The sequence below is a fragment of the Heptranchias perlo genome, unplaced genomic scaffold, assembly GCF_035084215.1.
Source record: "Heptranchias perlo isolate sHepPer1 unplaced genomic scaffold, sHepPer1.hap1 HAP1_SCAFFOLD_52, whole genome shotgun sequence".
Lineage (NCBI taxonomy): Eukaryota > Metazoa > Chordata > Chondrichthyes > Hexanchiformes > Hexanchidae > Heptranchias > Heptranchias perlo.
In genome coordinates, this window is record NW_027139537.1 from 5,247,528 (window position 1) to 5,275,167 (window position 27,640).

The following is a 27,640-nucleotide window of genomic DNA, read 5'->3' on the forward strand; positions in this document are numbered from 1 at the left end:
GGTTCACCCAGGAGCCTCCCGCTGTGTGTGGGGCCTCACCGCTGGCCGGTGTGTGTCTGTACTCCTGGGCTCATATCCCACAACCCGTTCGATTGGAACCTTTTTACCGGCAGATTTTAGTTCACAAATCCCACTGAAGTGTCGGCCTGGATTAATGAGCGAGGGGCCTGAATCCACGACCTTCTGACTCAGAGGCACGAGTGCTGCCAGCTGGGTGAAGAGATGGTGGATGTATTGGAGAGTGTGAAGGGCAGTGTCATTGATGAGTTAAGATAACATACCGACGTCCAAAGGGGAAAGCTCAGCCCGCCCATTGACCCCGAAAGCTGTGTTTTGCTCTTTGTTACTGAATGATTGGAGTTTCTGCTTCCCTCTCCTGCACACGTTGACAGTCCGGTGTCACCTGCACCCACACCTCGGTAAGAGGGAGGGATGCTCCGACACACAGACTGCTCAGTTAGTGTTGGCCAACGTGGAAGTAATAGTGAGAAGAAATCTCTTCAATGGGCGTATCTCCGACAGTAAGAAAAAAACAGCAATAAATATTATTTAATGCAATTAAATTATCAGACTCTTTCAGTGACCTGTATTTACTGATCCGATAAAGACTGTAAAATCCCGACTCGTTCACAAGGATCAATTTTAGATTCTTCAGTCCTTAGGGAATTACTAACCGATCCTCTTATCATTTGTCATGTTTGGGTTGAATCTGCTTCTCTCTGGTTTAACAGAACTGTTTGTTTCCCTTCATTATGGAGCAACAATAAAATTTGTGCCTGTTTTACAATTGGCCTAACAGTTAGAGACAAATAAACAGTTACCTCAACACCTGGCATTTGTGCAGTGCGGGTCCCAGCCGCTGGAGTCCTTCACACTGGATGGAGCATTTCTGTAGATCGAGGTGTTTTATTGTATCACAGAGTCCAATGACATGAGACAGCACCGCACAGTCAATCGGGGTCAGTCGCAATCCACTAAATGTTAGTGTTTCCATCGATCCCACTGTGACCCGAGCCAGTGTTTTATTTTGAGACTCAAACAGGTAGTGGAATGTGTTCAGGAGGTTCCTTTTCCCAGTTTCACTCTCTGTCTTTCCAATCTGTCCTTCAACCTTCTCCTTCACCCAGTCAATCACTCCGCAGATCGTTTGATGAAGAAATGGACCCAGAAACTCCTCCAGGGGCCGAGCTGACTGTGAGGAGGAGAGACCAACAACAAAACGGAGAAATATCTCAAATCGCCCATCTTCCTTGCTGTGGGCTTCACTGAGGAGTTTCCGGATGTCCCCTGGATCTGGAGTCAGGAATCGTGCGAGTGCAGCTACAAACTCTTGGATGGTGAGGTGCGGGAATGTGTAAACCACACTCTGGGCAGAATCATCTCTCTCCAAAAGTTCCATCATGAACCCAGACAGGAACTGGGAAGGTTGCAGATTGTACTTGATCAAATCTCCATTTCTAAACACAATCTTCTTCTCGGAGACTCCAGTGAAGGCCATCTCACCGGCCTTCAGTAACACATCACGGGGGGATTCAATCTCTCGGCCATGGTTTTTCAGAATGTTGTAAATATAGTAGGAATATAGTTGGGTGATGGTCTTGGGAACTCGCTGCTGTTTCCTGTCTCTTTGTGTGAAGAAGGGACCCAGTGACAGACCGAGGATCCAGCAGTAGGAAGGGTTGTAACACATGGTGTACAGGATCTCGTTCTCCTCCACATGTTTGAAAACAGCTGCTGCCACCGTCTGATCTTCAAAATACTTGTTGAAATATTCCTTCCGTTCTTCACCAACAAATCCCAGGATTTCAGCCCAGACACTGATCTCAGCCTTTTCCAATAAATGTAATGCAGTGGGGCGGCTGGTCAATAGCACTGAACATCCTGGGAGCAGCTTAGAATCATAGAATCATAGAAGTTACAACATGGAAACAGGCCCTTCGGCCCAACATGTCCATGTCGCCCAGTTTATACCACTAAGCTAGTCCCAATTTCCTGCACTTGGCCCATATCCCTCTATACCCATCTTACCCATGTAACTGTCCAAATGCTTTTTAAAAGACAAAATTGTACCCGCCTCTACTACTGCCTCTGGCAGCTCGTTCCAGGCACTCACCACCCTTTGAGTGAAAAAATTGCCCCTCTGGACCCTTTTGTATCTCTCCCCTCTCACCTTAAATCTATGCCCCCTCGTTATAGACTCCCCTACCTTTGGGAAAAGATTTTGACTATCGACCTTATCTATGCCCCTCATTATTTTATAGACTTCTATAAGATCACCCCATAACCTCCTACTCTCCAGGGAAAAAAGTCCCAGTCTGTCTAACCTCTCCCTGTAAGTCAAACCATCAAGTCCCGGTAGCATCCTAGTAAATCTTTTCTGCACTCTTTCTAGTTTAATAATATCCTTTCTATAATAGGGGGACCAGAACTGTACACAGTATTCCAAGTGTGGCCTCACCAATGCCCTGTACAACTTCAACAAGACATCCCAACTCCTGCATTCAATGTTCTGACCAATGAAACCAAGCATGCCGAATGCCTTCTTCACCACCCTATCCACCTGTGACTCCACTTTCAAGGAGCTATGAATCTGTACTCCTAGATCTCTTTGTTCGAAAACTCTCCCCAACGCCCCACCATTAACGGAGTAGGTCCTGGCCCGATTCGATCTACCAAAATGCATCACCTCACATTTATCTAAATTAAACTCCATCTGCCATTCATCGGCCCACTGGCCCAATTGATCAAGATCCCGTTGCAATCCCAGATAACCTTCTTCACTGTCCACAATGCCACCAATCTTGATGTCATCTGCAAACTTACTAACCATGCTTGTGCTGTATTAAACTGTACACAATGTCAGACACTTCACACCGGTCTTCAGGATCTGTGCACATGTAATCAGCCTCTGTATTTATCCGATTGTTATCAAAATCGATACTGTCCTTGAATTCATCTAAACCATCGAATATAAACAGTAATCCCTCTGGGTTCTTCCAGAGCTCTCCCAGAATATTCCTAAAGTAAGGATACAGATCTAGTATCAGATTCCTCAGGTTTATTCTACAGTTAATTGCGTTCAAATCCAGGAATTTAAAACTGAAAACAAATTGAAAGTGTGGGTATATTTTCCCAGTGGCCCAGTCATAAACAATCTTTTGTACCATTGTTGTTTTTCCAATCCCCGCGACTCCACTCACTGCTGCTGAACTCCCAGATTTGGATTTTCTCCGGGAAAAACTGCTCTCGAACAATTGGTCAGTTCGGATTTTTTCCAGTTCTCTCCGGAGATGTTTCTCTCTCCACTCTTCATGGTCTCGGCCTCTTGCCAGCAGTTCATGTTCTACAAGTGTCCGATCTCGAACAGTAGAAATGACCGTTAGCTCAGTGTATAGAGTGACCAGCTGGAAAATCTTAACCTTCTCCTTTATTAGGATCGTGTTCACTCTCAGTGTTTCAGTTTGGACCCGGAGTCTTTCCTTGTGTTTCTGTTGAACATCTTCAATTTGAACAGACAGAAAGTGATTCTCAATGGTAGTTGTATTAACATAAAAACAAATTCTCAATATCACTTTACTATTCAGTAAAATGTTCCGAAATTGAACTCCCAGCTTCAATAGAGGTGCGAGCAGGAAATTAAACTCTATTACTGGAAACCTCGCTTGAAAGTGAATAATGGCTGAGAAAAGTTTCAAATCCTCACTTGATTCTAATATTTACTGAACATGGAGATTTCTATGAAGGTGATATTTTCCCTCTGATGATTAATACTATCAGCCCTGCCCTGTACCATGGACATCTCGTTACAAATCCAAACGTGATTCTTTTATACGAAACTAGAGGTTCTCGTGGAATAATTTATGAAACCGTCAGTGGTGCTGACCTGTTGCAGAAATGGGAATTGGGGTATTGGGTATCAGTCGGAAAGGGATAGCTTGTGAATGGGCAGATGTTTCACTCTTATTGTATCGGACCTCGGGCAGGTTATCTGGGATATTGTGTGCATTGGGAGAGGGATTGACTGTGAGTTGACAGAAGTTCCACTGTTATTGTATCAGATCTCGGACAGGTTATCTGGGATATTGTGGACATTGGGAGAGGGACAGACTGTGAATGGACAGAAGTCCCAATGTTCATGTATCAGATCTCGGACAGGTTATCTGGGATATTGTGGACATTGGGAGAGGGACAGACTGTGAATGGACAGAAGTCCCAATGTTCATGTATCAGATCTCGGACAGGTTATCTGGGATATTGTGGACATTGGGAGAGGGACAGACTGTGAATGGACAGAAGTCCCAATGTTATTGTATCAGACCTTGCGCATGTTATCTGGGATATTGTGGGAACTGGGAGAGGGCCAGACTGTGAATGGACGGAAGTCCCACTCTTATTGTATCAGTCCTCGGGCAGGTTATCTGGGATATTGTGGCCACTGGGAGAGGGACAGACTGTGAATGGGCAGAAGTTCCACTGTTATTGTATCAGACCTTGTGCAGGTTCTCTGGGATATTGTGGGCACTGGGAGAGGGACAGACTGCGAATGGACAGAAGTTCCACTGTTGTTGTATCAGACCATGGGCAGGTTATCTGGGATATTGTGGGCACTGGGAGAGGGACAGACTGTGAATGGACAGAAGTTCCACTGTTGTTGTATCAGACCATGGGCAGGTTATCTGGGATATTGTGGGCACTGGGAGAGGGACAGACTGTGAATGGACAGAAGTCCCACTGTTAATGTATCAGGCCTTGTGCAGGTTATCTGGGATATTGTGGGCATTGGGAGAGGGACAGACTGTGAATGGACAGAAGTCCCACTGTTCATGTATCAGATCTCGGGCAGGTTATCTGGGATATTGTGGGCATTGGGAGAGGGACAGACTGTGAATGGACAGAAGTCCCAATGTTATTGTATCAGACCTTGTGCAGGTTATCTGGGATATTGTGGGCATTGGGAGAGGGACAGACTGTGAATGGACAGAAGTCCCACTGTTAATGTATCAGACCTTGCGCATGTTATCTGGGATATTGTGGGAACTGGGAGAGGGCCAGACTGTGAATGGACAGAAGTCCCACTGTTCATGTATCAGATCTCGGGCAGGTTATCTGGGATATTGTGGGCATTGGGAGAGGGATAGACTGTGAATGGACAGAAGTTCCACTGTTATTGTATCAGTCCTCGGGCAGGTTATCTGGGATATTGTGGCCACTGGGAGAGGGACAGACTGTGAATGGGCAGAAGTTCCACTGTTATTGTATCAGACCTTGTGCAGGTTATCTGGGATATTGTGGGCACTGGGAGAGGGACAGACTGCGAATGGACAGAAGTTCCACTGTTGTTGTATCAGACCATGGGCAGGTTATCTGGGATATTGTGGGCACTGGGAGAGGGACAGACTGTGAATGGACAGAAGTTCCACTGTTATTGTATCAGACCTTGTGCAGGTTATCTGTGATATTGTGGCCACTGGGAGAGGGACAGACTGTGAATGGGCAGAAGTTCCACTGTTATTGTATCAGACCTTGTGCAGGTTATCTGGGATATTGTGGGAACTGGGAGAGGGCCAGACTGTGAATGGACGGAAGTCCCACTCTTATTGTATCAGTCCTCGGGCAGGTTATCTGGGATATTGTGGCCACTGGGAGAGGGACAGACTGTGAATGGGCAGAAGTTCCACTGTTATTGTATCAGACCTCGTGCATGTGATCTGGGATATTGTGGGCACTGGGAGACGGACAGACAGTGAATGGACAGAAGTCCCACTGATATTATATCAGGCCTCGGGCAGGTTATCTGGGATATTGTGGGCACTGGGAGACGGACAGACTGTGAATGGACAGAAATTCCACTTTGACCCTGAGAAAAGGTTCCGTCCCCTCACCCTCTCCATCACATAGACCGCCTTCTTTCACCTCCATATCACCCGCCTCCTCTACCCACTCAGCCCATTTGCTGCTGAAACCCCCATGAATGTCTCTATTACCTCAAGACTCAACTGTTCAAAGGCTCCCCTGACCAGCCTCCCACCTTCTGTAAACTTGAGCTCGTATCCAACGCGCACCAAGACCCGGTCACCCATCACCCCTGTGCACACTGATCTACATTGACTCCCGGTTCGGAAGACTCTATTTTAAAATTCTCATTCGTATTTTAAAATCCCTTCATGGCCCTCGCCCCTCCCTGTCTCTGTGATCTCCTCCAGTCCTGTGATCCTCCAATTCTTGCATCTTGCGCCTCCCCGATTTCCATCACTCCGCCACTGGTGGATTTGCCTTCAGCTGCCTAGGCCCTAAACTCTGGAATTCCCTCCCTAAACCTCTCCGTTTCTTAACAGAAGTCCCAATATCATTGTATCAGACCTCTGGCAGGTTATCTGGGATATTGTGGGCACTGGGAGAGGGACAGACTGTGAATAGACAGAAGTCCCTCTGTTTAACCTCGGTGGTGGGGAAACTTTTAGAAACGGGACTCGGGTTGGTTATGTGTGGTATTACCTGTACTTCTATAGTCATTTGATCACAGGTATGGATTACTGCCATTCTGAAGGTACAGAGGGGAATCAGAAAGATGATTTAAGATATTAGAGTTCAGGTTGAGGGAATGGCGAGAGGGTTTGATGTATTTTGTTTGGGCAAGAAACTTTGGTATTGAAATGTTTTAATGGAATTCAGAACATTAGTGCAGGAAACAGGCTCACAAAATAATTAATAATGGAGAAGGGAAGTCAGGGTAATTTTCTCACCCAAAGGGCCCGAGGGCATGGGAAGGACACTAAAGGGACAGTGTAAGTGGGGTGAAGAGATAATTGAACGTGTTTCTGTGGATACACTGAGAGGAGGGGGAGGTGGGGTCATCTCTCTAACAGGGACAGGCTTAATTGGGCCAAATGGCCTTTTCCTATCCCTCATCATTCTCCTGTTATATTGTGTTTCAGAAATTGTCAACAATTTTTCAGCAGTTTCACACCGACATTGAATGTGTTTTTCGAACAGTCCTTTCATGTCACCGATTAGAATGAGAATTACTGCCCACATCATTCAGTGTAATGTTAGTGCAGAAAACATTCACAGTTCATTTCAACTGTTCTCCCAATAATTATACTCCATTGTTTCATTTTGGTCTCAATTTCCTATAATGCAGGTTTGGGAAATTACAAATCTGTTTCCATTAGTCATTATATTGGGTCTAAAAAGATCCTGCGTTAAAGGACTATTATTTGAGTAGAATTAGGTTCTCTCTTTCATTGCCATTCTAAATCAAGCCCATAACTTCCTAATTACCCTGAACATTGTCTTTCCCTCACAATCCTCCAAGGATTAATGATCAATTGTGTGAACATCTGTACATCTTCTCAGAGCAGATTGAAAACTTTGATGTCTCATTCTGTTCTGTGAAATGAAAACATTTTAATGTTTCGCATTTCTCCACCTCTTTCCCTACAGTTGATGGTGGGCAGATTTCCCGGGGAGCAGGTAACCCATAACGTCTGGCTCATGGCACTGCTCATTAATTGTGAGCCCAGAACATCTGTGCGGCACATCGGAGCTGTGTATGGGGATTGACAGTGTATCAGGATCCTGCCTGGTGTGTATGGGGATTGACAGTGTATCAGGATCCTGCCAGGTGTGTACGGAGATTCACAGTATATCAGGATCCTGCCAGGTGTGTCTGGGGATTCACAGTGTATCAGGATCCTGCCAGGTGTGTATGGGGATTGACAGTGTATCAGGATCCTGCCAGGTGTGTATGGGGATTCACAGTGTATCAGGATCCTGCCAGGTGTGTATGGGGATTTACAGTGTATCAGGATCCTGCCAGGTGTGTATGAGGATTCACAGTATATCAGGATCCTGCCAGGTGTGTATGGGGATTCACAGTGTATCAGGATCCTGCCAGGTGTGTATGGGGATTCACAGTGTATCAGGATCCTGCCAGGTGTGTATGGGGATTCACAGTGTATCAGGATCCTGCCTGGTGTGTGTGGGGATTGACAGTTTATCAGGATCCTGCCAGGTGTGTCTGGGGATTCATAGTGTATCAGGATCCTGCCAGGTGTGTATGGGGATTCACAGTGTATCAGGATCCTGCCTGGTGTGTGGGGATTCACAGTGTTTCAGGACCCTGCCAGGTGTGTATGGGGATTCAGAGTATCAGGATCCTGCCAGGTGTGTATGGGGATTCAGAGTATCAGGATCCTGCCAGGTGTGTATGGGGATTCACAGTGTATCAGGATCCTGCCTGGTGTGTGGGGATTCACAGTGTTTCAGGATCCTGCCTTTTGTGTGTGGGGATTTACAGTGTATCAGGATCCTGCCAGGTGTGTGTGGGGATTCACAGTGTATCAGGATCCTGCCAGGTGTATATGGGGATTCACAGTGTATCAGGATCCTGCCAGGTGTGTATGTAGTTGGATTAATTGGAGTAATACAAACTCACTAATAATTCAAAACTCGGAGTGACTTTTAACTTCAAGCTACGCAAAACATTCTTTTCCTGCGATGCCAGGGCACCTCACAGATGTGTATGAAGTGCTGCAGTGTATTAGGATCCTGCCAGATGCATGCGGTTTCACAGGATTAACAACAAATGAAAATTAACTTTTTTTCTGTTTCCTCCACCCTTTGAACTTCTGATTCCAAGATTCTGACAATCTCAAAACAAAAAACTACAATCAAACATTCTGATTCTCAGAAGTGGAATAAACGGTTTGAAATCTCCATTTCATCACTTACCTTTCAGGTGACTGGGTATTTCAGATAAACCTCGTCCGATGTTCATATAATCAAATGGATCAGGACCTGTTTAAATCAATGAGCTTTCATGAAATCAGATCTGTGTAATATTATAGTAAATTCTGCAGTGTTTCAATCTGAAATTGAATTCAGTGTGTGATTTTACCGTACCAAGTTCCTGCATCTCTTTCAGTATTTTATCCAACTTTGGTAATCTGTGCATTTTCACAAAGGATTCCCACATCACCCTTCGGGCCCGGGAGCCTTTCTCCATCACCAGATTTAGGAGAAGTTTGGAACTTGCCGCCCTGTTTCCCTTCTCCGCGAGCTCAGTGACTTTCTGTAAAGAATAATAATGAATATATTGAGGAGTGGAGTGAAAGACAAAGACTGAGAATCAGAAGGAGAGGAGCTGCTCCGTGATGGGATCACCCAGTTTATATTGAACACAAAGTAATCACTGGGCCAGGTTCTGATCCATTCTGAACATGGGCAAAATATTCTGTAAACATCTTGATTCATCAACAACAACAACACAGCACCTTTAATATAGAAAAATGTCCCACGGCGATTCACAGGAGTGGAATCATACAATGGGCCTGAGACAAAGGAGGGCATATTATTAGGGATGACCAAAAGCTGGATAAAGAATCAAATTTTAAAGAGAAGAGGGAGATAGAGAGGCGGAGGATTTTAGGGAGTGAATTCCAGAGCCTGGGTCCAAAAACTGCGGAATGCTCGGCCACCGCTGGTAGGGCGATGGGGAGAGGCACAAGATGCCAGAGTCAGAGCAAGAGAGAATTCTAGTGAGGGGCAGGACCTTGAAGTGATTTAAACAGGAGGATGGGAATTTAAAATTGAAGTCATTCGAGAACTGCGATAGGTGAACGAGCACAGGAGTGAGGGGTGAGCGGGACGGGGGAGGGACAGGTTACAGGCAGCAGCGTTTTGGATGTGTTGAAGTTTACAGAAAGCGGAGGATGGGAAGCCGGCCAGGAGAGCATCGGAATAGTTGCATCCGGAGGAAATTTCCTCCAATTAAATATTGGGAAGACCGAAACCATCCCTTTGTCACTTCCACACTCCACCATTCCAATGGTGTCCTGGCCGGCCTCCCACCTTCCAGCCTCCGTAAATTTGAGCTCATCCAAAACTCTGCTTCCCGCAGCCTAACTCACACCAAGTCCCGTTCATCCAACACCCCTGTGCTAGCTGACCTACATTGGCTCCCGATCCGGAAACTGATCGATTTTAAAATTCTCATCCTTGTGCACAAATCCTACCATGTCCTTGCCTCTCCTTATCTCTGTCACCTCCTCCAGCCCTACAAACCCCTCAGATCTCTGCACTCCTCCAATTCTGACCTCTTGTGCATCCCCGATTGTCGTTGCTCCATCATTGGTGGCCGTGCCTTCAACTGCCGAGTCCACAAGCTCTGAAAGTTCCCTCCCTAAACGTCTCCGCCTCTCTACCTCGCTCTCCTTTCCTTTAAGACGCTCCTCAAAACCCGCCTCTTTGACCAAGCTTTTGATCACCTCTCTGAATATCTCATGTGGCTCGGTGTCAAATTTTGTTTGATAATCGCTCCTATGAAGCACCTTGGGACGAATTATTATGTTAAACGCGTGATATAAATGCATGTTGCTGTTGTCGTTTCCCTTGTCTTTCTCTGTACAGATATTGACTGATCCATTGGGTATTATCATCTCTTCCTATCATTGGTTCAGATTCAAATATTTTCAGTTTTATCCATTTCTTCCCTATTTGGCCTGTTTCTGTTCTGTAACATTCTATGATTCTAAGATGTGATATTCTGTCACTTCTGTTACATTTAAATAATCCAAACTCATTCTGTGTCCATTCCACTTACGTGATATTCCTGCCCATTGAAATGGTCCTCGCCTGTTAACATGAGACTGAGTCCCTCCAACCCCTCTTCAATCACCTGTTCAAGTCTGTCCCGGTAGAATTTCGTCAACTGGAACAGCTGGTAATCGTCGCACTTTGTCAGGAACTCAGTGATTGCAGGGTTCAGACCTGTGAACAAAAATGGAGAAAACTAAACACATTATTGACTTTCTATCCGGGCGGCTACATTTCCTCTTATACCAAACGTCTGAAGCCTCCTGTCACATTATCAAACACCTTCTGAAAACCGATAAACACCGCATGTGCTGCCTTCCATCGTTCCGTACAGTCAATTCTTAAAAACCGGTGTTTAAATATGTGAAACACGACTTGTCTACGGCGAATCAGTTCCAGCCTCCCCTGATCATCCCCTGTATCTCTAAATGTTCACTAATTCAACCTGGAATTACAGATTCGAGGAGTTTGCCCACTGCTGACGTACACTAATTGATCTCCAGTTACCGGGTTTACCTTCTCTCCCTCTTGAACAGATACATTTCTTTGTCTCTTTCTAATCCGTTTATATATCCAAAGTCTCCTCCCTGACTTCATTTAACCGCATTGGTTGTCGGTCCATTGGCTTCTTCACTTTGACTATTTTTCTCAGATCCAAATCCTTCTCTAGTTATCTCTGACATCCTCCTCCAGTACACCGACATTCCCACCAACACCATCAGTGTTAGAATCTTCATTAATCTCCCCGCAAAATGATATAACCAGGAAGATTTCGCTGAATCCGTGTAAACCTAAACCATGTGGTCTGATAGCTCCTGGACCATATCTCTTATGATTCTGACTTTCCAAATGTGTTTGGAATGATTTGTACATTCACAGACATAAAACTGAATCCAAACTCCGATTTTGGGGGTAATTTACCTATAATTCGTTTTTCTTTCCCCCCTCGACATCCATAACTTTATCTCTCAATACTTAAAAACCTCCTACCCTTTTTCCTGCCAATATCATTTCATTACTTCATAAATCATCTGTTCCTGCCCCAACAGTTTTATTAATTCCACGCTTAAATCTCAGATCCAGATAGTTCCCCCCCTCCAGTCATATCAACTGAAACCTTCCCGCTGCTCCTTTCACCAAGTCTGTAAAACCATTGTTGGTCGGTTCAGACCGTGACCGTACCTTCCCTTCTCCCTGAACTCACTCTATCCCCAAGACCGTGAACCCTTCCCTCCTGCTCCATTCACCCAGTCTGTAAAATCATTGTTGCTCGGTTCAGACCGTGACCGTCCCTTCCCTTCTCCCTGAACTCACTCTATCCCCAAGACCGTGAACACTTCCCTCCTGCTCCATTCACCCAGTCTGTAAAATCATTGTTGCTCGGTTCAGACCGTGACCGTCCCTTCCCTTCTCCCTGAACTCACTCTATCCCCAAGACCGTGAACCCTTCCCTCCTGCTCCAGCCACACATTGACCTGCCGCATATTTCCCTCTTTAAGTGGCCCACCGTAAAACAATCCAGAGATCAACACCTGAAGGCCTTGTTTAATGTGTCGAGCCTCAGTTTCAATATTACCTGTATAATCGTATTTCTATCCATGTTATTGGGTCCGACCATGACTATTCTCTGCTCCCCTTTCCTTTCCAGAGATCGTCCCACCTGTTCCTGGAAATTTTTCCCTCTGACACCAGGGAGGCAACTTACCATTTGGAACCTGCTCAGGGCTGCAGAAGAGTCTGTATATTCCCCAGACTATAGAATCTCCCACCACTATCGCTTTCCTATTGCTGTGCCCCACCTGCCTCTCACCCCTGCCCCACTCGGGGTGTCCACCTGCTCCCCCCGGTCTCACACTGTTAATCCTCTGAGACACTGTCTCTATCCACCTTACAGTACCCAACACCAGTTATCTATTGGACAGTTCCAGTACTCAGGAGATCCCTCCACCTGTGACTGCACTGTCCCTCTGGATGGTCACTCACTTCCCTCTATCTGCACAGTATCTGTGCTGTTACCTCTTCCTGTGGTGAGCTGCAGGTTCCTGCTCGTGATCTGGACCCTTTGTGAGGTCAGAAATTATATTTTGATGAATTTTCTGAACCTACCTGTGTCCATTCTCATTCTTGTTGAAGATGTTGGATCTCCTCCCCTATTTGAACCTTCAGCCATGGTGGTGACAGATTCCCAGATTCTGATGCTCTGTAATAAATATATTAATATGAAGTTAGACAGAAATATTAAAATGAGGAGAGCGTTGCCTTGTTAAACATGATACCAAGTCCCTCCTCCCCCATCAGTACAACATTTGTTAGCTCTGGGATCGAGCATTTCACGAGTGTTATGATCAACGTTCCACATCAGGTGTGAAACAGACAGCTGCCCAGTGAAACCCACTGAGTCCTTGTTCTCCACCATAAATTCTCCCGCTTCTGACCGTGATGGACTCACATTTGTCTTCACTAATCTTTTTCTTTTTAAATACTTGTAGAAGATTTTACAGTCCACTTTTATGTTCCTTCCACGTTTACTCTCATACTCTGTTTTTCCTCTTAATCATCTTGGTCCTTTTTCGCTGAATTCTAAACTGCTCCCAATCCTCAGGTTTGCTGCTTTTTCTGGTAACTTTATATGACTCTTCTTTGAATCTATCCTTAATCTCTTTTGTTAGCTTCGGCGGAGCCACGTTTCCTTTTGTGTTTTTGCACCAGAAAGGAATGAATGACCAGAAATATGGCCCACTCTTCGTCTTAGGATAAACCCAATCACTGAAACTATCGATAGTTGGTGGGGAATTGAGGGGAAACATCTCTCGGGGCCTCTCCAGACACAAAGGGGAATGTGTCTTTTTCTGATCCAAAGTGGATGACCTCACACTTGCCCACATAAAACACCATCTCCCACAGTTTTCCTCACTCACTGAGTCTGTCTGTGTCCCTGGTTTCCAGTTCCCCAATAGGGTCAGATTCTGTTTTCAGCACAAAGTAACAGGTAATGAAATCTACCCTTTTATTAGGTATATTAAGGTGACATGCAGCTAAGGCGGGAAATGGAGTTGAGGTACAGATCGGTTACGATCTAATAGAGTGACGGGACAGGTTCGAGGGGCTGAACGGCATCCTCCTGTTCCTGTCTAATGTCATTGGGTGGAGTGTGAAACAAACGGGTGATGATACAGTGTCACACACTTTGGGGAAGGCATTGTGTCACCACACGATGGCAGTGTACCCTGTGAGAGAGACAGTGAGAGAGGATGCCTCTGAACATCAGTGAGTGTGAGAGAGAGAGGATGCCTCTGAACATCAATGAGTGTGAGAGAGAGAGGATGCCTCTGAACATCAATGAGTGTGAGAGAGAGAGGATGCCTCTGAACATCAATGAGTGTGAGAGAGAGAGGATGCCTCTGAACATCAGTGAGTGTGAGAGAGAGAGGATGCCTCTGAACATCAGTGAGTGTGAGAGAGAGAGGATGCCTCTGAACATCAATGAGTGTGAGAGAGAGAGGATGCCTCTGAACATCAATGAGTGTGAGAGAGAGAGGATGCCTCTGAACATCAATGAGTGTGAGAGAGAGAGGATGCCTCTGAACATCAATGCGTGTGAGAGAGAGAAGATGCCTCTGAACATCAATGCGTGTGAGAGAGAGAAGATGCCTCTGAACATCAGTGAGTGACTGAGTGTTTTGTGTGGAGAGAAGTGCCAGGATGATGAAACCCGACCTTTAACCATCAACGATTTGTAAAATCCGGCACAGACTGGGATTGAACAAGTTAAATTGCCAGAAGACACGTGTCCATATCACAGGTTGGATCAGACACAGCAAGTGGCGTCTCGGGGCAAAGGATCAGAAACCTCTTCCTCATATCGATCCAAAGTTGGAGGAAGTGAGGTTCCCACAAACGGAAAATTTTCGCTTCTGTCTCTGCGAGTTTCAGCATTTTGCTTTTACTTTGTGTCACTCGGGCATAAATGTTGAGACCCACTCAGTTCCCCCTTCAGTGTGATTTTTTTACCAGAAGGCTTCTTCAATCCCAGTGCTTTTTGATTAAAGTAGATCTGGGTTACAATTCGACCCTAACATCCACCTGAGAATAATGGGGTCACCCGCATTTGGTGTTGATTGATTCTCTGCATTAGGTTTTATCTTTAATTCTGATCACCATCTGGTTTCCACCCAGAACCGTGTGTGTGATGAGAGAAAGAGGGGAGATTGACTTTACCCTCCAGTCTCCAGGTTACAAACCGTCGCCAGCAGAAGGGGGCGATGCAACAGATCTACTTTACCCCCTAGTCTCCAGATGACAAACCGCCGTCAGCAGAGGCGTGCGATGCAACAGATCTACTTTACCCCCCAAGTCTCCAGGTTACAAACCTCAGTCAGCAGAGGGGGGCGATGCAACAGATCTCGTTTCCGTTCCTTGAGCTCGCTGACAACTTACAGCCGGCAAATGGAAAGAAGTGTTTTGAACTTTGTGTCGCTGCAATTATATTTGTTTTTCATAGAACACATATTATAACCCCGCCATTTCTTAACAATGGTATTACTGAAAATGATCTCTTTATAATATGAAAGTAACTTTACACGCCAGACTTGTACTTTAATCTAAAGGACCTGTCTCAGTGATGTTTTAAAATCACATATTAAAACACGGTCCTCTATTTATACCTGTTAAGTTAGATTAAAGATATTTATTAATCGATAAACGGATGGTTAGAAAAAGGCTTTTAAGATTAATATGTGTCGATAACCAGGGGACACAGATTTAAGATAATTGACAAAAGAACCAGGGCGGGGGGGTGGGGGAAATGAAGAGATTTTCATTTTGATGTGGCCAGATATTATGATCTGGAATGCACTACCTGAACGGGTGGTGGAAGCAGATTCAATAGTAACTTTCAAAAGGGAATTGGATAGAATAATGGAATGATTACAGCATCGAAGGTGGCCATTCAGGCCATCGAGCCTGTGCCAGCTCTTTGTAAGAGCATTCAAGTTCGTCCCATTCCCCCGCTCATTCCACGCAGGTCTGCAAATATTTTCCCTTACACAATTTATCCAATTCGCTTTTGAAATTTATTATTGAATCTGCTTCCACCACCCTGTCAGGCAGTGCATTCCAGATCATTAAACTCACTGAATGTGGTTCTTTCGCCAATCACCTTTAATGTGTGTCCTCTGGTTTTTGATCCTTCCACCAATGGGAACAGTTTCTCTTTATTTACTTTATCTAAATCGCCATGATTTTGAACACTTCTATCAAATCAAAGAGCAGGGAAATGAATCTGGATTGTATCGGGACAAACATCGCTCTCAGTTTAATAAAAAGAACCCTCGGCCGAGGCCGGGAGCTGGATCATGTGATCACCCAGAACATTATTTTGTGCTTTGTATCAGAATAATCAATTGGAAGAAATTTTACAAATCATTAAATAAGATTTACGCATCATTTTATCACCAGTTTATATTTAAATGATAATCATTTAATTCAACTACAATTGTTAAATCCAGAAATAGATTTACTGATGGGAAATAACATTAAGTTAAACCCAATATCCAGTTCCGAATTTTAAGTTGATTTATTTTGACTGTTGGATAGGAAATATATTTGAATTCGGTAACACTGTCTGGCACTACCTTAACTCACAGTGTAATATCGATATTATCGGGGCTATAAAGGTGGGTTCTTTCCGAGTTGGTGCTGGGGGCGGGGAGACACTGTATATCTGCTAGGCACTGCCTCAGACTGGAGTCACCTCTTAGATCAAACCCCTTTTCTCTAAAACACACACAAGATTCATTTGTGACTGTGTGTTTTGAGACAGAAACTGATCTCACTTCACATTTCATTGCACGGCCTCATGCTGGATAATTGTACTCGGTGATCAGACTCTCCCAGTCTCATTCTCACCATTTCCCCCATTACCTTGTAACCTTTGTGGACTGTCTACAGGACCAGTGTTTATCTGAGTAAATGGGACTTTCTCTTACCTTTCTCCTCAGTCGATCTATGGAAGCTTTTTGAATCGGAAGGATTCTCTCTGGTTGCTGCTCTCACAATCCTGTGCTGATTCACCTGCTGTTGTTCCTCAGTCTACAATCCCTGTTTACTTCCAGCTGTGGACTTTTCTCAATCACTCCGTCATTCACCAGGATATCTAATTATGGCGGGGCAGAAAATGAGATCAATATTGACGGTGTGAAGGAGAATCTAATCTACACTTTTCCTTAAATATTGAATTTAATACACTGTTTGAGGAACTCTGTTCCCACATTCCATGTCTCTTCACCATCCCGACCACAATATGTGATCGTTTCATTCTCCTGCCCCAGTTTGAGGCAATTCCCTCTCCATGTGCCACCCCTGTTTTTAGGATCATATTTTCCTCTGGATTCTGATCCACCCCCTTCCCTCCGAGTGGCCCCCAGTCCCGCACAGTCTGATCCTGATCCTTCCCTCCGAGTGGCCCCCAGTCCCGCACAGTCTGATCCTGATCCATCCCTTCCCTCCGAGTGGCCCCCAGTCCCGCACAGTCTGATCCTGATCCCCCCTTCCCTCCGAGTGGCCCCCAGTCCTGCACAGTCTGATCCTGATCCCCCCTTCCCTCCGAGTGGCCCCCAGTCCCGCACAGTCTGATCCTGATCCCCCCCTTCCCTCCGAGTGGCCCCCAGTCCCGCAGTCTGATCCTGATCCTTCCCTCCGAGTGGCCCCCAGTCCCGCACAGTCTGATCCTGATCCCCCCCTTCCCTCCGAGTGGCCCCCAGTCCCGCACAGTCTGATCCTGATCCTTCCCTCCGAGTGGCCCCCAGTCTGATCCTGATCCTTCCCTCCGAGTGGCCCCCAGTCCCACACAGTCTGATCCTGATCCTTCCCTCCGAGTGGCCCCCAGTCCCACAGTCTGATCCTGATCCTTCCCTCCGAGTGGCCCCCAGTCCCGCACAGTCTGATCCTGATCCTTCCCTCCGAGTGACCCCAGCCCCGCACAGTCTGATCCTGATCCTTCCCTCCGAGTGACCCCCAGAACCGCACAGTCTGATCCTGATCCACCCCCTTCCCTCCGAGTGGCCCCCAGAACCACACAGTCTGATCCTGATCCTTCCCTCTGAGTGGCCCCCAGTCCCGCACAGTCTGATCCTGATCCCCCCTTCCCTCCGAGTGGCCCCCAGTCCCGCACAGTCTGATCCTGATCCCCCCCCTTCCCTCCGAGTGGCCCCCAGAACTGCACAGTCTGATCCTGATCCTTCGCTCCGAGTGACCCCAGTCCCGCACAGTCTGATCCTGATCCCCCCCTTCCCTCCGAGTGGCCCCCAGTCCCGCACAGTCTGATCCTGATCCTTCCCTCCGAGTGGCCCCCAAACCCGCACTCGATTGACTGAACAATACCGAGACCCCCTCCCATCAGTTCATCAAATACCGAGACCCCCTCCCATCAGTTCATCAAATACTGAGACCCCCCCCTCAGTTCATCAAATACTGAGACCCCCCCCCTCAGTTCATCAAATACTGAGACCCCCCCCCCCCTCAGTTCATCAAATACTGAGACCCCCCCCCCCCCTCAGTTCATCAAATACTGAGACCCCCCCCCTCAGTTCATCAAATACTGAGACCCCCCCCCTCAGTTCATCAAATACTGAGACCCCCCCCCCCCTCAGTTCATCAAATACTGAGACCCCCCCCTCAGTTCATCAAATACTGAGACCCCCCCCCTCAGTTCATCAAATACTGAGACCCCCCCCCCTCAGTTCATCAAATACTGAGACCACCCCCCTCAGTTCATCAAATCCTGAGACACCCCCTCCCCTCAGTTCATCAAATACTGAGACCACCCCCCTCAGTTCATCAAATACTGAGACCCCCCCCTCAGTTCATCAAATACTGAGACCACCCCCCTCAGTTCATCAAATCCTGAGACACCCCCCCTCAGTTCATCAAATACTGAGACCCCCCCCCCTCAGTTCATCAAATACTGAGACCCCCCCTCCCCTCAGTTCATCAAATACTGAGACCACCCCCCTCAGTTCATCAAATACTGAGACCCCCCCCCCTCAGTTCATCAAATACTGAGACCACCCCCCTCAGTTCATCAAATCCTGAGACACCCCCTCCCCTCAGTTCATCAAATCCTGAGACACCCCCTCCCCTCAGTTCATCAAATACTGAGACCCCCCCCCTCAGTTCATCAAATACTGAGACCACCCCCCTCAGTTCATCAAATCCTGAGACCACCCCCCCTCAGTTCATCAAATACTGAGACCCCCCCCCTCAGTTCATCAAATACTGAGACCCCCCCATCAGTTCATCAAATACTGAGACCCCCCCCCTCAGTTCATCAAATACTGAGACCCCCCCTCTCAGTTCATCAAATACTGAGACCCCCCCTCAGTTCATCAAATACTGAGACCCCCCCCTCAGTTCATCAAATACTGAGACCCCCCCCCCTCAGTTCATCAAATACTGAGACCCCCCCCTCAGTTCATCAAATACTGAGACCCCCCCCCCTCAGTTCATCAAATACTGAGACCCCCCCCTCAGTTCATCAAATACTGAGACCCCCCCCTCAGTTCATCAAATACTGAGACCCCCCCCCCCCCTCAGTTCATCAAATACTGAGACCCCCCCCTCAGTTCATCAAATACTGAGACCCCCCCCCTCAGTTCCTCCTTCTCTCTGATTGTTTTTCCCCGGGAGTTTATTCAATCCCCGGGGCGGGTGTTTTGATTAAAGGAGCTCCGGCTCTCAGTCCCGGGACCCGGGCTGATCTAATCTCCGATCCACAGATCTCCCCGCGCCCCGCCATCTCCGGAGGGAGGGGGGAGATCACCGAGACCGACTGCGGGCTTCCTCCATCCACAGGGCGGCGGCTCCGTCCGTCCGCGGAGGGTGAGGGGGATACAGCCTCCCTCCCTCACTAGCAGCGGCCCCCAGTCCCGCACACTCACCCTATCTCTCACTCTTTCTCCGCCTCCGCCGCCATTTTCCCATCAAACCGCCTTCTTCTCCGCCGACTCCGCTCCATTCGGGGATTGGAGGGTCGGGGCATGCGCACTTCGGATATTCGGCCTCAATTAACGCCCCCTCCTCGAGTCCGCCCCTGCGATTGGGTCGGAACCCGCTGATTGACATCCCCGCTCACCAATCGGGGCTCGGCCCCGCCCCAAGCTCCATTCACTGACCGCGAGGGGCGGGGGACGGCGGCCCGGGGTCACGTGGTGGCTGATTTGAAAGCTGCTCGGCCGTTAAACCGAAACAGCGCGGGCCGGGAGCGTGTGTGACGTCAGAAATTTGTCAATCTGCGGTGCGACAGCTGATCCGAGCTAAAGACGGTGATGTCATGAGACCGTGATCAGTAATGAGACTCCCCAGAGTGTCATGATCTGTGTTCATCAGATCTGATCTGTCATTGTATTATTTGCATTGTACTGTTTGTATCTTCACAAATTTTATGAATAAAGTACATTTTTGAAATAAAAAAACCCCATATGCACAGGAACCATCAGTTCAGCTTCAGTAATAAAAACAGAAAATACCAGCATCTGTGGACACTCAGGGAATCAAGGGATATGGGGATAGGGCGGGAAAGTGGGAGCTGATGTAGAAGATCAGCCACGATCTTATTGAATGGAGGAGCAGGATCGAGGGGCCGTGTGGCCGACTCCTGCTCCTATTTCTTATGCCCTTAAAAACTCCCTCAGGCAGAATGTAAAATTCAAATTGATGTAATGTACCTGTAATCAATCTGTAATGTAACTGGAATTAATCTGTAATGAATCACCTGTATTGAGTGTAATGCAATGAGGTACCCTCGACTGTCATGAACTGTCATTATGTCCAATGTGTTCATTGAACTGTACTTGATGTAACCTGAATATTGTATAATCTGTATTGTGTACGTTTGGAATGTGATATGACAACTGTCTTGTATGTATTGCTGCAAATTTTATGAATAAAGTATATTTTTTGAAAAAAAAACAGGTTTAACGTTTGAGGTCGATGACATTTCGTCAGAACTGGAAGAAGTTAAAAGATTTAACAGTTTTTAAGCAACTTCAGGGCCAGGCAAAATGGGGGAGGAAAGAACAAAAGGAAAGGTCTGAGATTGAGTGGGAGGGCAGGAGTGATTAAATGACAAGAGGGATGATGATGATGATTCAAGGCGAGGAGGGCGGTAGTGGGAAAAGTAAAGAAACAAGAGATGAGCTGCAAATGGGCAGAACCATTCAGGAATTATCCATTCAATCCGGCGAATGGGGGGGGGGCGTTCTTTCCTTTTATGTGTGATATGCAAATGAGGCAGCGAATGCAGTTGAATCTTCAAAAGCTATCATACTTAACCAAGGAAATGATGGAAAAACAATGATTCTTACATCTCCAGTAAACATTACTTATCAAAATGGAAAATGAACGTTTAAAATTCTTACTTGCCCTAATGTGAAAGAGTATTGACTGCCGTTGGATGGGAATTTGCAACACTGTTCGAGCATACTTACCTAGCAGGGGAGAGACCTTGATCAGGAAGGAGGTTCTCCCAGGATGAGGCTAACCCATTGCACTCCGGGTGTGCTGACGCCTGCGATGTCCTCAAATGCGGGATACTCGACTGCAAAATTTGTGGTAGTGGGGACTGTGTTCGCGCTCTCCCCTGGTTCATGACTAAAGATAGAAATGAAGTTTGCTCCCAGAGTGATGAGTTATTAATGGAGTAATCTCGAATCAGTGACTATTTGAGCGATCAGCGCAAACGACTTGCTGGCCGATTAATAGTGTTGTTTGTCGTTTTTCTGTAAAATACCTCGTAACCCTTAGATATTAAAGCATTTCCAGGACTGGGCGCTGAGATGCAGCCGCCGCAAAAGCTCGATGGGGAAAGGCCACAGTTTAGGACACTCTCGCCATCGTAGGCCGAGGGACTGGAAACCAAAAAAAACTCCTTGTAATGATTGTAATTGCTGTAATGTAACTGTAATCTATGCTGATTGCAAGTGCAATGAGGCACCCTGGAGTGCCTTTTGGCTAAGATCAAGTGTGTTCCTTTTCGGGCTTATTTGGATCTGAGCGGACTGGAACGCTGGCCGCGACCTCGTGCGCTCGCAAAGTGCGGACTTTGCTGTGATTGGTCGTTTGTGTGCTGGCTCCGCCCCTAAATTTGCATAAGGACCACATCAACACTGCAATGGCAGGGAAGGGCACCCGGGCAGTCGGCCATGGTGTGCCAAACACCGTCAGGGTGACGGTAACGACAGTCGAATGTGTTTCGCCGGTGGATCGGGAGCTTTTCGTCAAACGCGTTCTGCTCGACTGCTGTGGATTCAAAGCGACGGACATCTTCTGCCTCCAGGATTTCCCTCGAAGTGGACATTTTGACGTCACCTTCAAGACCGTCGCTGGACGCCAGAAGCTTCTTCAAGTCTTCAAGGAGAAGGGGAGCGTCGGACTGCTGGCCATGCTCGCTGCGGAGCCGCTCTTCACCCTCCCAACGCAGAGGAATCGCAAGCTGATTGTACACATGTACAACCCACACGTCCCGGTCGCCGATGTGCTGACGTTCCTCGCCAGATACGTCGACGGGGCGCAGAACAGCGTCGACGTCACCGACCAGTTTGGGATCTGGACCAGCAAGAGGGAGGTCACGGCAACGTTGAGACTGGACGCCCACGGCAACATCGTCCACCCTCCCTCCAGCTTCGCCATCGGAGGAAGTCGAGGAAAAATCACGTACGTGGGGCAGCCCAGAGTCTGTCGCACCTGCGGCAAATCCGGCCATTTGGCGAACACCTGCACTGCAACCGTCTGCAAGAACTGCAAGCAGGAAGGACACCAGACTAAGGACTGCAAGGAGAGCAAGCGCTGCAACCTGTGCGGGCTGGAAGGCCATCTCTACAGGGTCTGCCCCGAACGCAACCTCAGCTACGCCCAGGCGGCCAAAAACAACACAGCGGAGGAGGGGGCAACAAGCAAGGATGCCCCAAAGAAGGCCAAGAGTCAGCGCCCTGCCGCGACCTCCTCCGAAAGCTTGTGGGATTAAAAATTTATTTGTTGGACTATAACTTGGTGTTGTAAAATTGTTTACAATCTGAGCTATCACCTCGAAGGACTTGCTGGCCGATTAACAATGGTGTTCGTCGTTCTTTTCTGTAAAATACCTAGTAACCCTTAGATATTAAAGCATTTCCAGGACTGGGCGGTGAGATGCAGCCACCGCAAAAGCTCGATGGGGAAAGGCCACAGATGAGGACACTCTCGCCATCGTAGGCCGAGGGACTGGAAACCAAAAAAAACTCCTTGTAATGACTGTAATTGCTGTAATGTAACTGTAATCTATACTGATTGCAAGTGCAATGAGGCACCCTGGAGTGTCATGAACTGTATTTATCATGTATGACCTGTAGTTGTATTGTGATAGTTGCATTGTTCTGTTTACCTTTACAATTTTTATGAATAAAGTATATTTTTGAAATATATAAATAAAAACATCGCCAGAACTTTCAAACAAGCACCAAGACATAGCTTGGCTGGTGGTGAGAAGGGCCCTTCCTTTCAGATCCTTCTTGCACTCCCGGTCTCTCAGCGCCACCGCACATTGTCCCCGAGGAGGCTGCGGTGCAGACCAAACCGTCACCCATCTCATTCTGGAATGCGCCTTTGCAAAGAAGGTCTGGAGAGAGATGCAGTGGTATCTGTCCAAGTTCGTCCCGAGCAGCTCCGTAACACAGGACTGTGTGCTCTACGGGCTGTTCCCGGGGACGCACACCGAGACAGACATCAACTGCTGCTGGAAGTCCATTAACTTGGTGAAAGACGCCCTTTGGTCTGCCCGAAACCTGCTGGTCATCCAGTGCATGGAGCTGTCCTCGACCGAGTGTTGCAGACTGGCACATTCCAAGGTCCAGGACTACGTGCTCAGGGACGCACTGAGGATGGGTGCGGCCACCGCAAAGGCTCTGTGGGGAAAGGCAACCGTTTATAGCCTTCCCGCCATTTTATACCGAGGGGCTGAAATCAGGGGAAAAAAAACCCTGGGCAGAATGTAAAATTCAAATTGCTGTAATGTACCTGTAATGAATCTGTAATGTACCTGTAATGAATCTGTAATCAACAATCTGTGTTGAGTATAATGCAATGAGACACCCCATAGTGTGATGAACTGTAATTATGTACAATGTGTTCATTGAACCGTACTTGATGTAACCTGCAAATTGTATAATCTGTATTGTGTACGTTTCGAATGTGATATGACAACTGTACTGTATGCATTGCTGCAAATTTTATTAATAAAGTACATTTTTTTGAAAAAGAAAAGCTGGAGTAAACCATTGGGACGGGAGAAATCTATTGGTGCTCCAGATATCTATTGGGGCTTCCGGTAATCTATTGATGGTCCAGAAACCACTGGGACAGGAGAAAGGAGCCACACAAGAGATTGTTACACAAGATTAGGGCTCATGGGATTGGAGGTAATATATTAGCATGGATTGACGATTGGTTAACGGACTGGAAAAAAGGAGTAATGAATAAATGGGTCATTTTCGGGTTGGCAGGTAGTAACGAGACGGGTGCTTCAATGATCAGTGCTGGAGCCTCAGCTGTTTACAATCTATATCAATGACTTATAGGAGGGGACCGAGAATAATGTATCCAAACTTGTTGACGATACAAAGGTGGGAAAGTAAGTGGTGAGGAGGACGCAAAGAGGCTTCAAAGGGATATAGACAGGTTAAGTGAATGGGCGAGAAGGTGGCAAATAGAGTATAATGTGGGGAAATGTGAGGTTATTCACTTTGGTAGCAAGAATAGAAAAGCAGAATATTTTTTTAAATGGTGAGAGACTAAGAAATGTTGTAGTCAGGGGGATTTGGGTTTCTTTGTACACGAATCAAAGAAAGTTAACATGCAGGTACAGCAAGCAATTAGGAAGGGAAATGCTATGTTATCCAATATTTCAAGGGGGTTGGAGTACACGAATAAGGAGGTCTTGCTGCAAATATATAGGACTTTGGTGAGACCACATCTGGAGTACTGTGCACAGTTTTGGTCTCCTTACCTAAGGAAGGATATACTTGCCTTAGAGGGCGTGCAACGAAGGTTCACTGGATTGATTCCTGGGATGAGAGGGTTGTCCTATGAGGAGAGATTGAGTAGAATGGGCTCATGTTCTCTGGATTTTAGAACAATGAGTGGTGATCTAATTGAAACGTATAAAATTCTTAGAAGGCTTGACAAGGTAGATGCAGAGAGGCTGCTCTCCCTGGCTGGAGACTCCAGAACTCGGGGTCATAGTCTCAAGATGAGGGGTCGGCCATTTAGGACCGAGAAGAGGAAAACAATTACTCAGCGGGTTGTGAATCTTTGGAATTTTCTGCCCCCCAGAGGGCTGTTGATGCTCAGTTGTTGAGTATATTCAAGACTGACATCGATCGATTTTTGGACACTGAGGGAATCAAGTGATATGTGGATACGGTGGGAAAGTGGAATTAAGGTTAAAGTTCAGCCATGATCTTATTTAATGGAGGAGCAGGGTCCAGGGGCCGAATGGCCTACTTCTGCTGTACTGTACAGGAAAATCTATGCACCAACCAACTCGACATCTTTGCTTCACAATTTGGCAAAGGTTTTGCTATTTAACAATAAAAGAGGAATATCTTTAATTTATAAAGCGCCCTTCACGATCAAAGCAGGTCCGGAAGCGATTTGCAGCCAATGGAGTGTTTTTTGAAGTGTAATCACTGTTGTAATGTAGGAACACAGCAGCCGATTTTCACAGAGCAAGGTCCCATAAACAGCAATGTAATAATAAGCAGATCATCTGTACTGGTGATGTTGGTTGAAGGATAAACATTGACCAGGACACTCGGTTGAACTCGCCTGCTTTTTTTCCAATAGTGCCTTAGACTATTTCACGTCCACCTGTGAGAGAATATAGAGCCTCTGTTTAATCTCTTATCTGAAAGACAGATCCTCTCAGAGTACCAAACTCCATTAGTTCTGCACTGGACTAATCCAGTAAGCCTAGATTTTGTGCTGAAGTCTCTGGAGTGGGAGTCGAAACTACAATGTCCAATATCAGAGTTAAGGAGGCTATCAACTGGGCCACTACTGACACCTTACAACAAAGCCCAGCGAGTTCAATTACTAATACATTATAAATCATATGCCTGCATCTAATATTGTTTTTTAAAAGTACTTACGGTTGTTAATTTATATCACACTTTTGCGTCACCTCTTTCCATTAGAAATTCCTATATTGTATTAATTTTTACAATAAAAAACTGCCTCTGTAAATGTGAAATGCTGTAATTACACCTGCCCACCAGAGGTGACGCTGTAGAACCTCGATTCTGCAACTCCCACCTTCTCAGCATGTTTGCAAAAACCTCTGATATTTCAACAAACTCTACTTGCTTCAGAAATTGCCAGATATTTTACTACTTTACTGTAAATCTACAACAATTTTAAACAAAGTATGCATACACTTCCTATTATATACAAACAAATACATAACTTCGGACTTTAAAAGGATATTAACATAATACAAATTCATTATTTCGCCAGAAGAATGCAGTATGTGAGTGGAGGATAGTTACATAATACAAATTGATTATTGATCCAGTAAAATACAGTGAGTGGAGGATAGTTACATAATATAAATTGATTATTGATCCAGTAAAATGCAATGAGTGGAGGATAGTTACATAATATAAATTGATTATTTCTCCAGCAATCTTTCAAGCGAGAGCTGGACCTCTTTCAGGCTGGGGCAGATCATCGCATGCAAAAGGTAGGTAATGCATAGAATTATCCAGGGCCAGAATAACCTCCTGCTCCAGTTTCGATCTCCTAAGGGTCGAGAGGAAACTCCTAGATTCCCTCTCCCCCCAGATTGGCCTGAGTTTTCATTTGTTTTTTCGCCTCTCGCAGGAGATGGCGTAGTTTTGGGTGGAGTGGGGATTGTATTTAGTGTGAAACACAAGGTATGAGAATTGCATGAGACAGGCTGGATGCACCAGAGTATCTTTTGCTGTTAGTTCTTGTTCGTATGTTTGTATGTTTGTAAAATGCAATGAGGGGAGGATAATTACATAATACAAATTATGTGTGTAAAATTAATCCCAGTCAGTTACAGCAGTGATTGACGGGGGAATTACCCAATCATCTCCATTCTGGCCGAAAACAGTGGCCACACTACTTGCAGCCCTAAATAAATGGTGAATTTCAGCTATAAGCGGGGTTGAGTGGTGCTGGCGAATTAAAGATCTAAAATGAAATTGAGAGTGCATTGGCCGCGAATCGAACACAGGTCACTCATGGGGAAAGCGAAATTTCGACCACTGATCTTCAGCAAAGTGATGGAAGGTTTCATCGACGGTGCTATCTAGCGGCACTTACTCACAAATAACCTGCTCACTGATGCTCAGTTTCGGTTCCGCCAGGATCGCTCGGCTCCAGACCTCATTACAGCCTTGGTACAAACATGGACATAAGAGCTGAATTCCAGAGGTGAGGTAAGAGTGACTGCCCTTGACATCAAGGCAGCATTTGACCGAGTGTGGCACCAAGGAGCCCGAGTAAAATTGAAGTCAACGGGAATCAGGGGGAAAACTCTCCATCGGCTGGAGTCATACCTAGCAAGAAGGAAGATGGTAGTGGTTGTTGGAGACCAATCATCTCAGCCCCAGGACATTGCTGCAGGAGTTCCTCAGGGCAGTGTCCTAGGCCCAACGATCTTCAGCTGCTTCATCAATGACCTTCCCTCCATCATAAGTTCGGAAATGGGGATGTTCGCTGATGATTGCACAGTATTCAGTTCCATTCGCAACCCCTCAGATAATGAAGTCCGTGCCCGCATGCAGCAAGACCTGGACAACATCCAGGCTTGGGCTCATAAGTGGCAAGTAACATTCGCGCCAGACAAGTGCCAGGCAATGACCATCTCCAACAAGAGAGAGTCTAACTATCTTACCCTTGGCATTCAACGGCATTACCATCGCCGAATCCCCCACCATTAACATCCTGGGGGTCGCCATTGACCAGAAACTTAACTGGACCAGCCATA

General features: G+C 46.5%; 2 protein-coding genes and 1 non-coding gene across 4 annotated transcripts in view; 1 reads left to right on the top strand and 2 right to left on the bottom strand.

Annotated features, from left to right (window-relative positions):
• LOC137314523 (NACHT, LRR and PYD domains-containing protein 3-like) overlaps positions 1–27,640 on the bottom strand; it is a 374,540-nt gene that overhangs the window by 6,668 nt on the left and 340,232 nt on the right. The gene's annotated exons all lie outside the window — the stretch shown is intronic.
• On the bottom strand, positions 1,810–19,628 carry LOC137314524 (NACHT, LRR and PYD domains-containing protein 12-like). 2 transcript variants are annotated; one of them, XM_067979832.1, is made up of 7 exons: positions 19,533–19,628; positions 16,584–16,750; positions 12,703–12,796; positions 10,679–10,770; positions 8,905–9,073; positions 8,734–8,799; positions 1,810–3,499 (listed from the first exon to the last, which is right to left on the bottom strand). In XM_067979832.1, exons 3-7 carry the CDS (start codon positions 12,764–12,766, stop codon positions 2,823–2,825), a joined length of 1,068 nt encoding a protein of 355 aa, XP_067835933.1. In that variant the 5' UTR covers positions 12,767–12,796; positions 16,584–16,750; positions 19,533–19,628; the 3' UTR covers positions 1,810–2,822. The 2 variants fall into 2 exon arrangements, with proteins under 2 accessions (XP_067835933.1, XP_067835932.1); XM_067979831.1 differs by having other exon boundaries at positions 10,604–10,770.
• On the top strand, positions 21,073–21,235 carry LOC137314583 (U1 spliceosomal RNA). Its single transcript, XR_010961240.1, has one exon. It is a non-coding gene; the product is annotated as a U1 spliceosomal RNA (small nuclear RNA).

What these genes read in the sequence shown, in the direction of transcription:
- LOC137314524 (XM_067979831.1), bottom strand. Translation starts at nt 12,766, where the DNA reads ATGGCTGAAGGTTCAAATAGGGGAGGAGATCCAACATCTTCAACAAGA. An exon ending in AAGAATGAGAATGGACACAG is followed by an intron (nt 10,771 to 12,702) that starts GTAGGTTCAGAA and finishes TTTTGTTCACAG; the next exon opens with GTCTGAACCCTGCAATCACT. An exon ending in AATACCCAGTCACCTGAAAG is followed by an intron (nt 3,500 to 8,733) that starts GTAAGTGATGAA and finishes TTCAAATTGAAG; the next exon opens with ATGTTCAACAGAAACACAAG.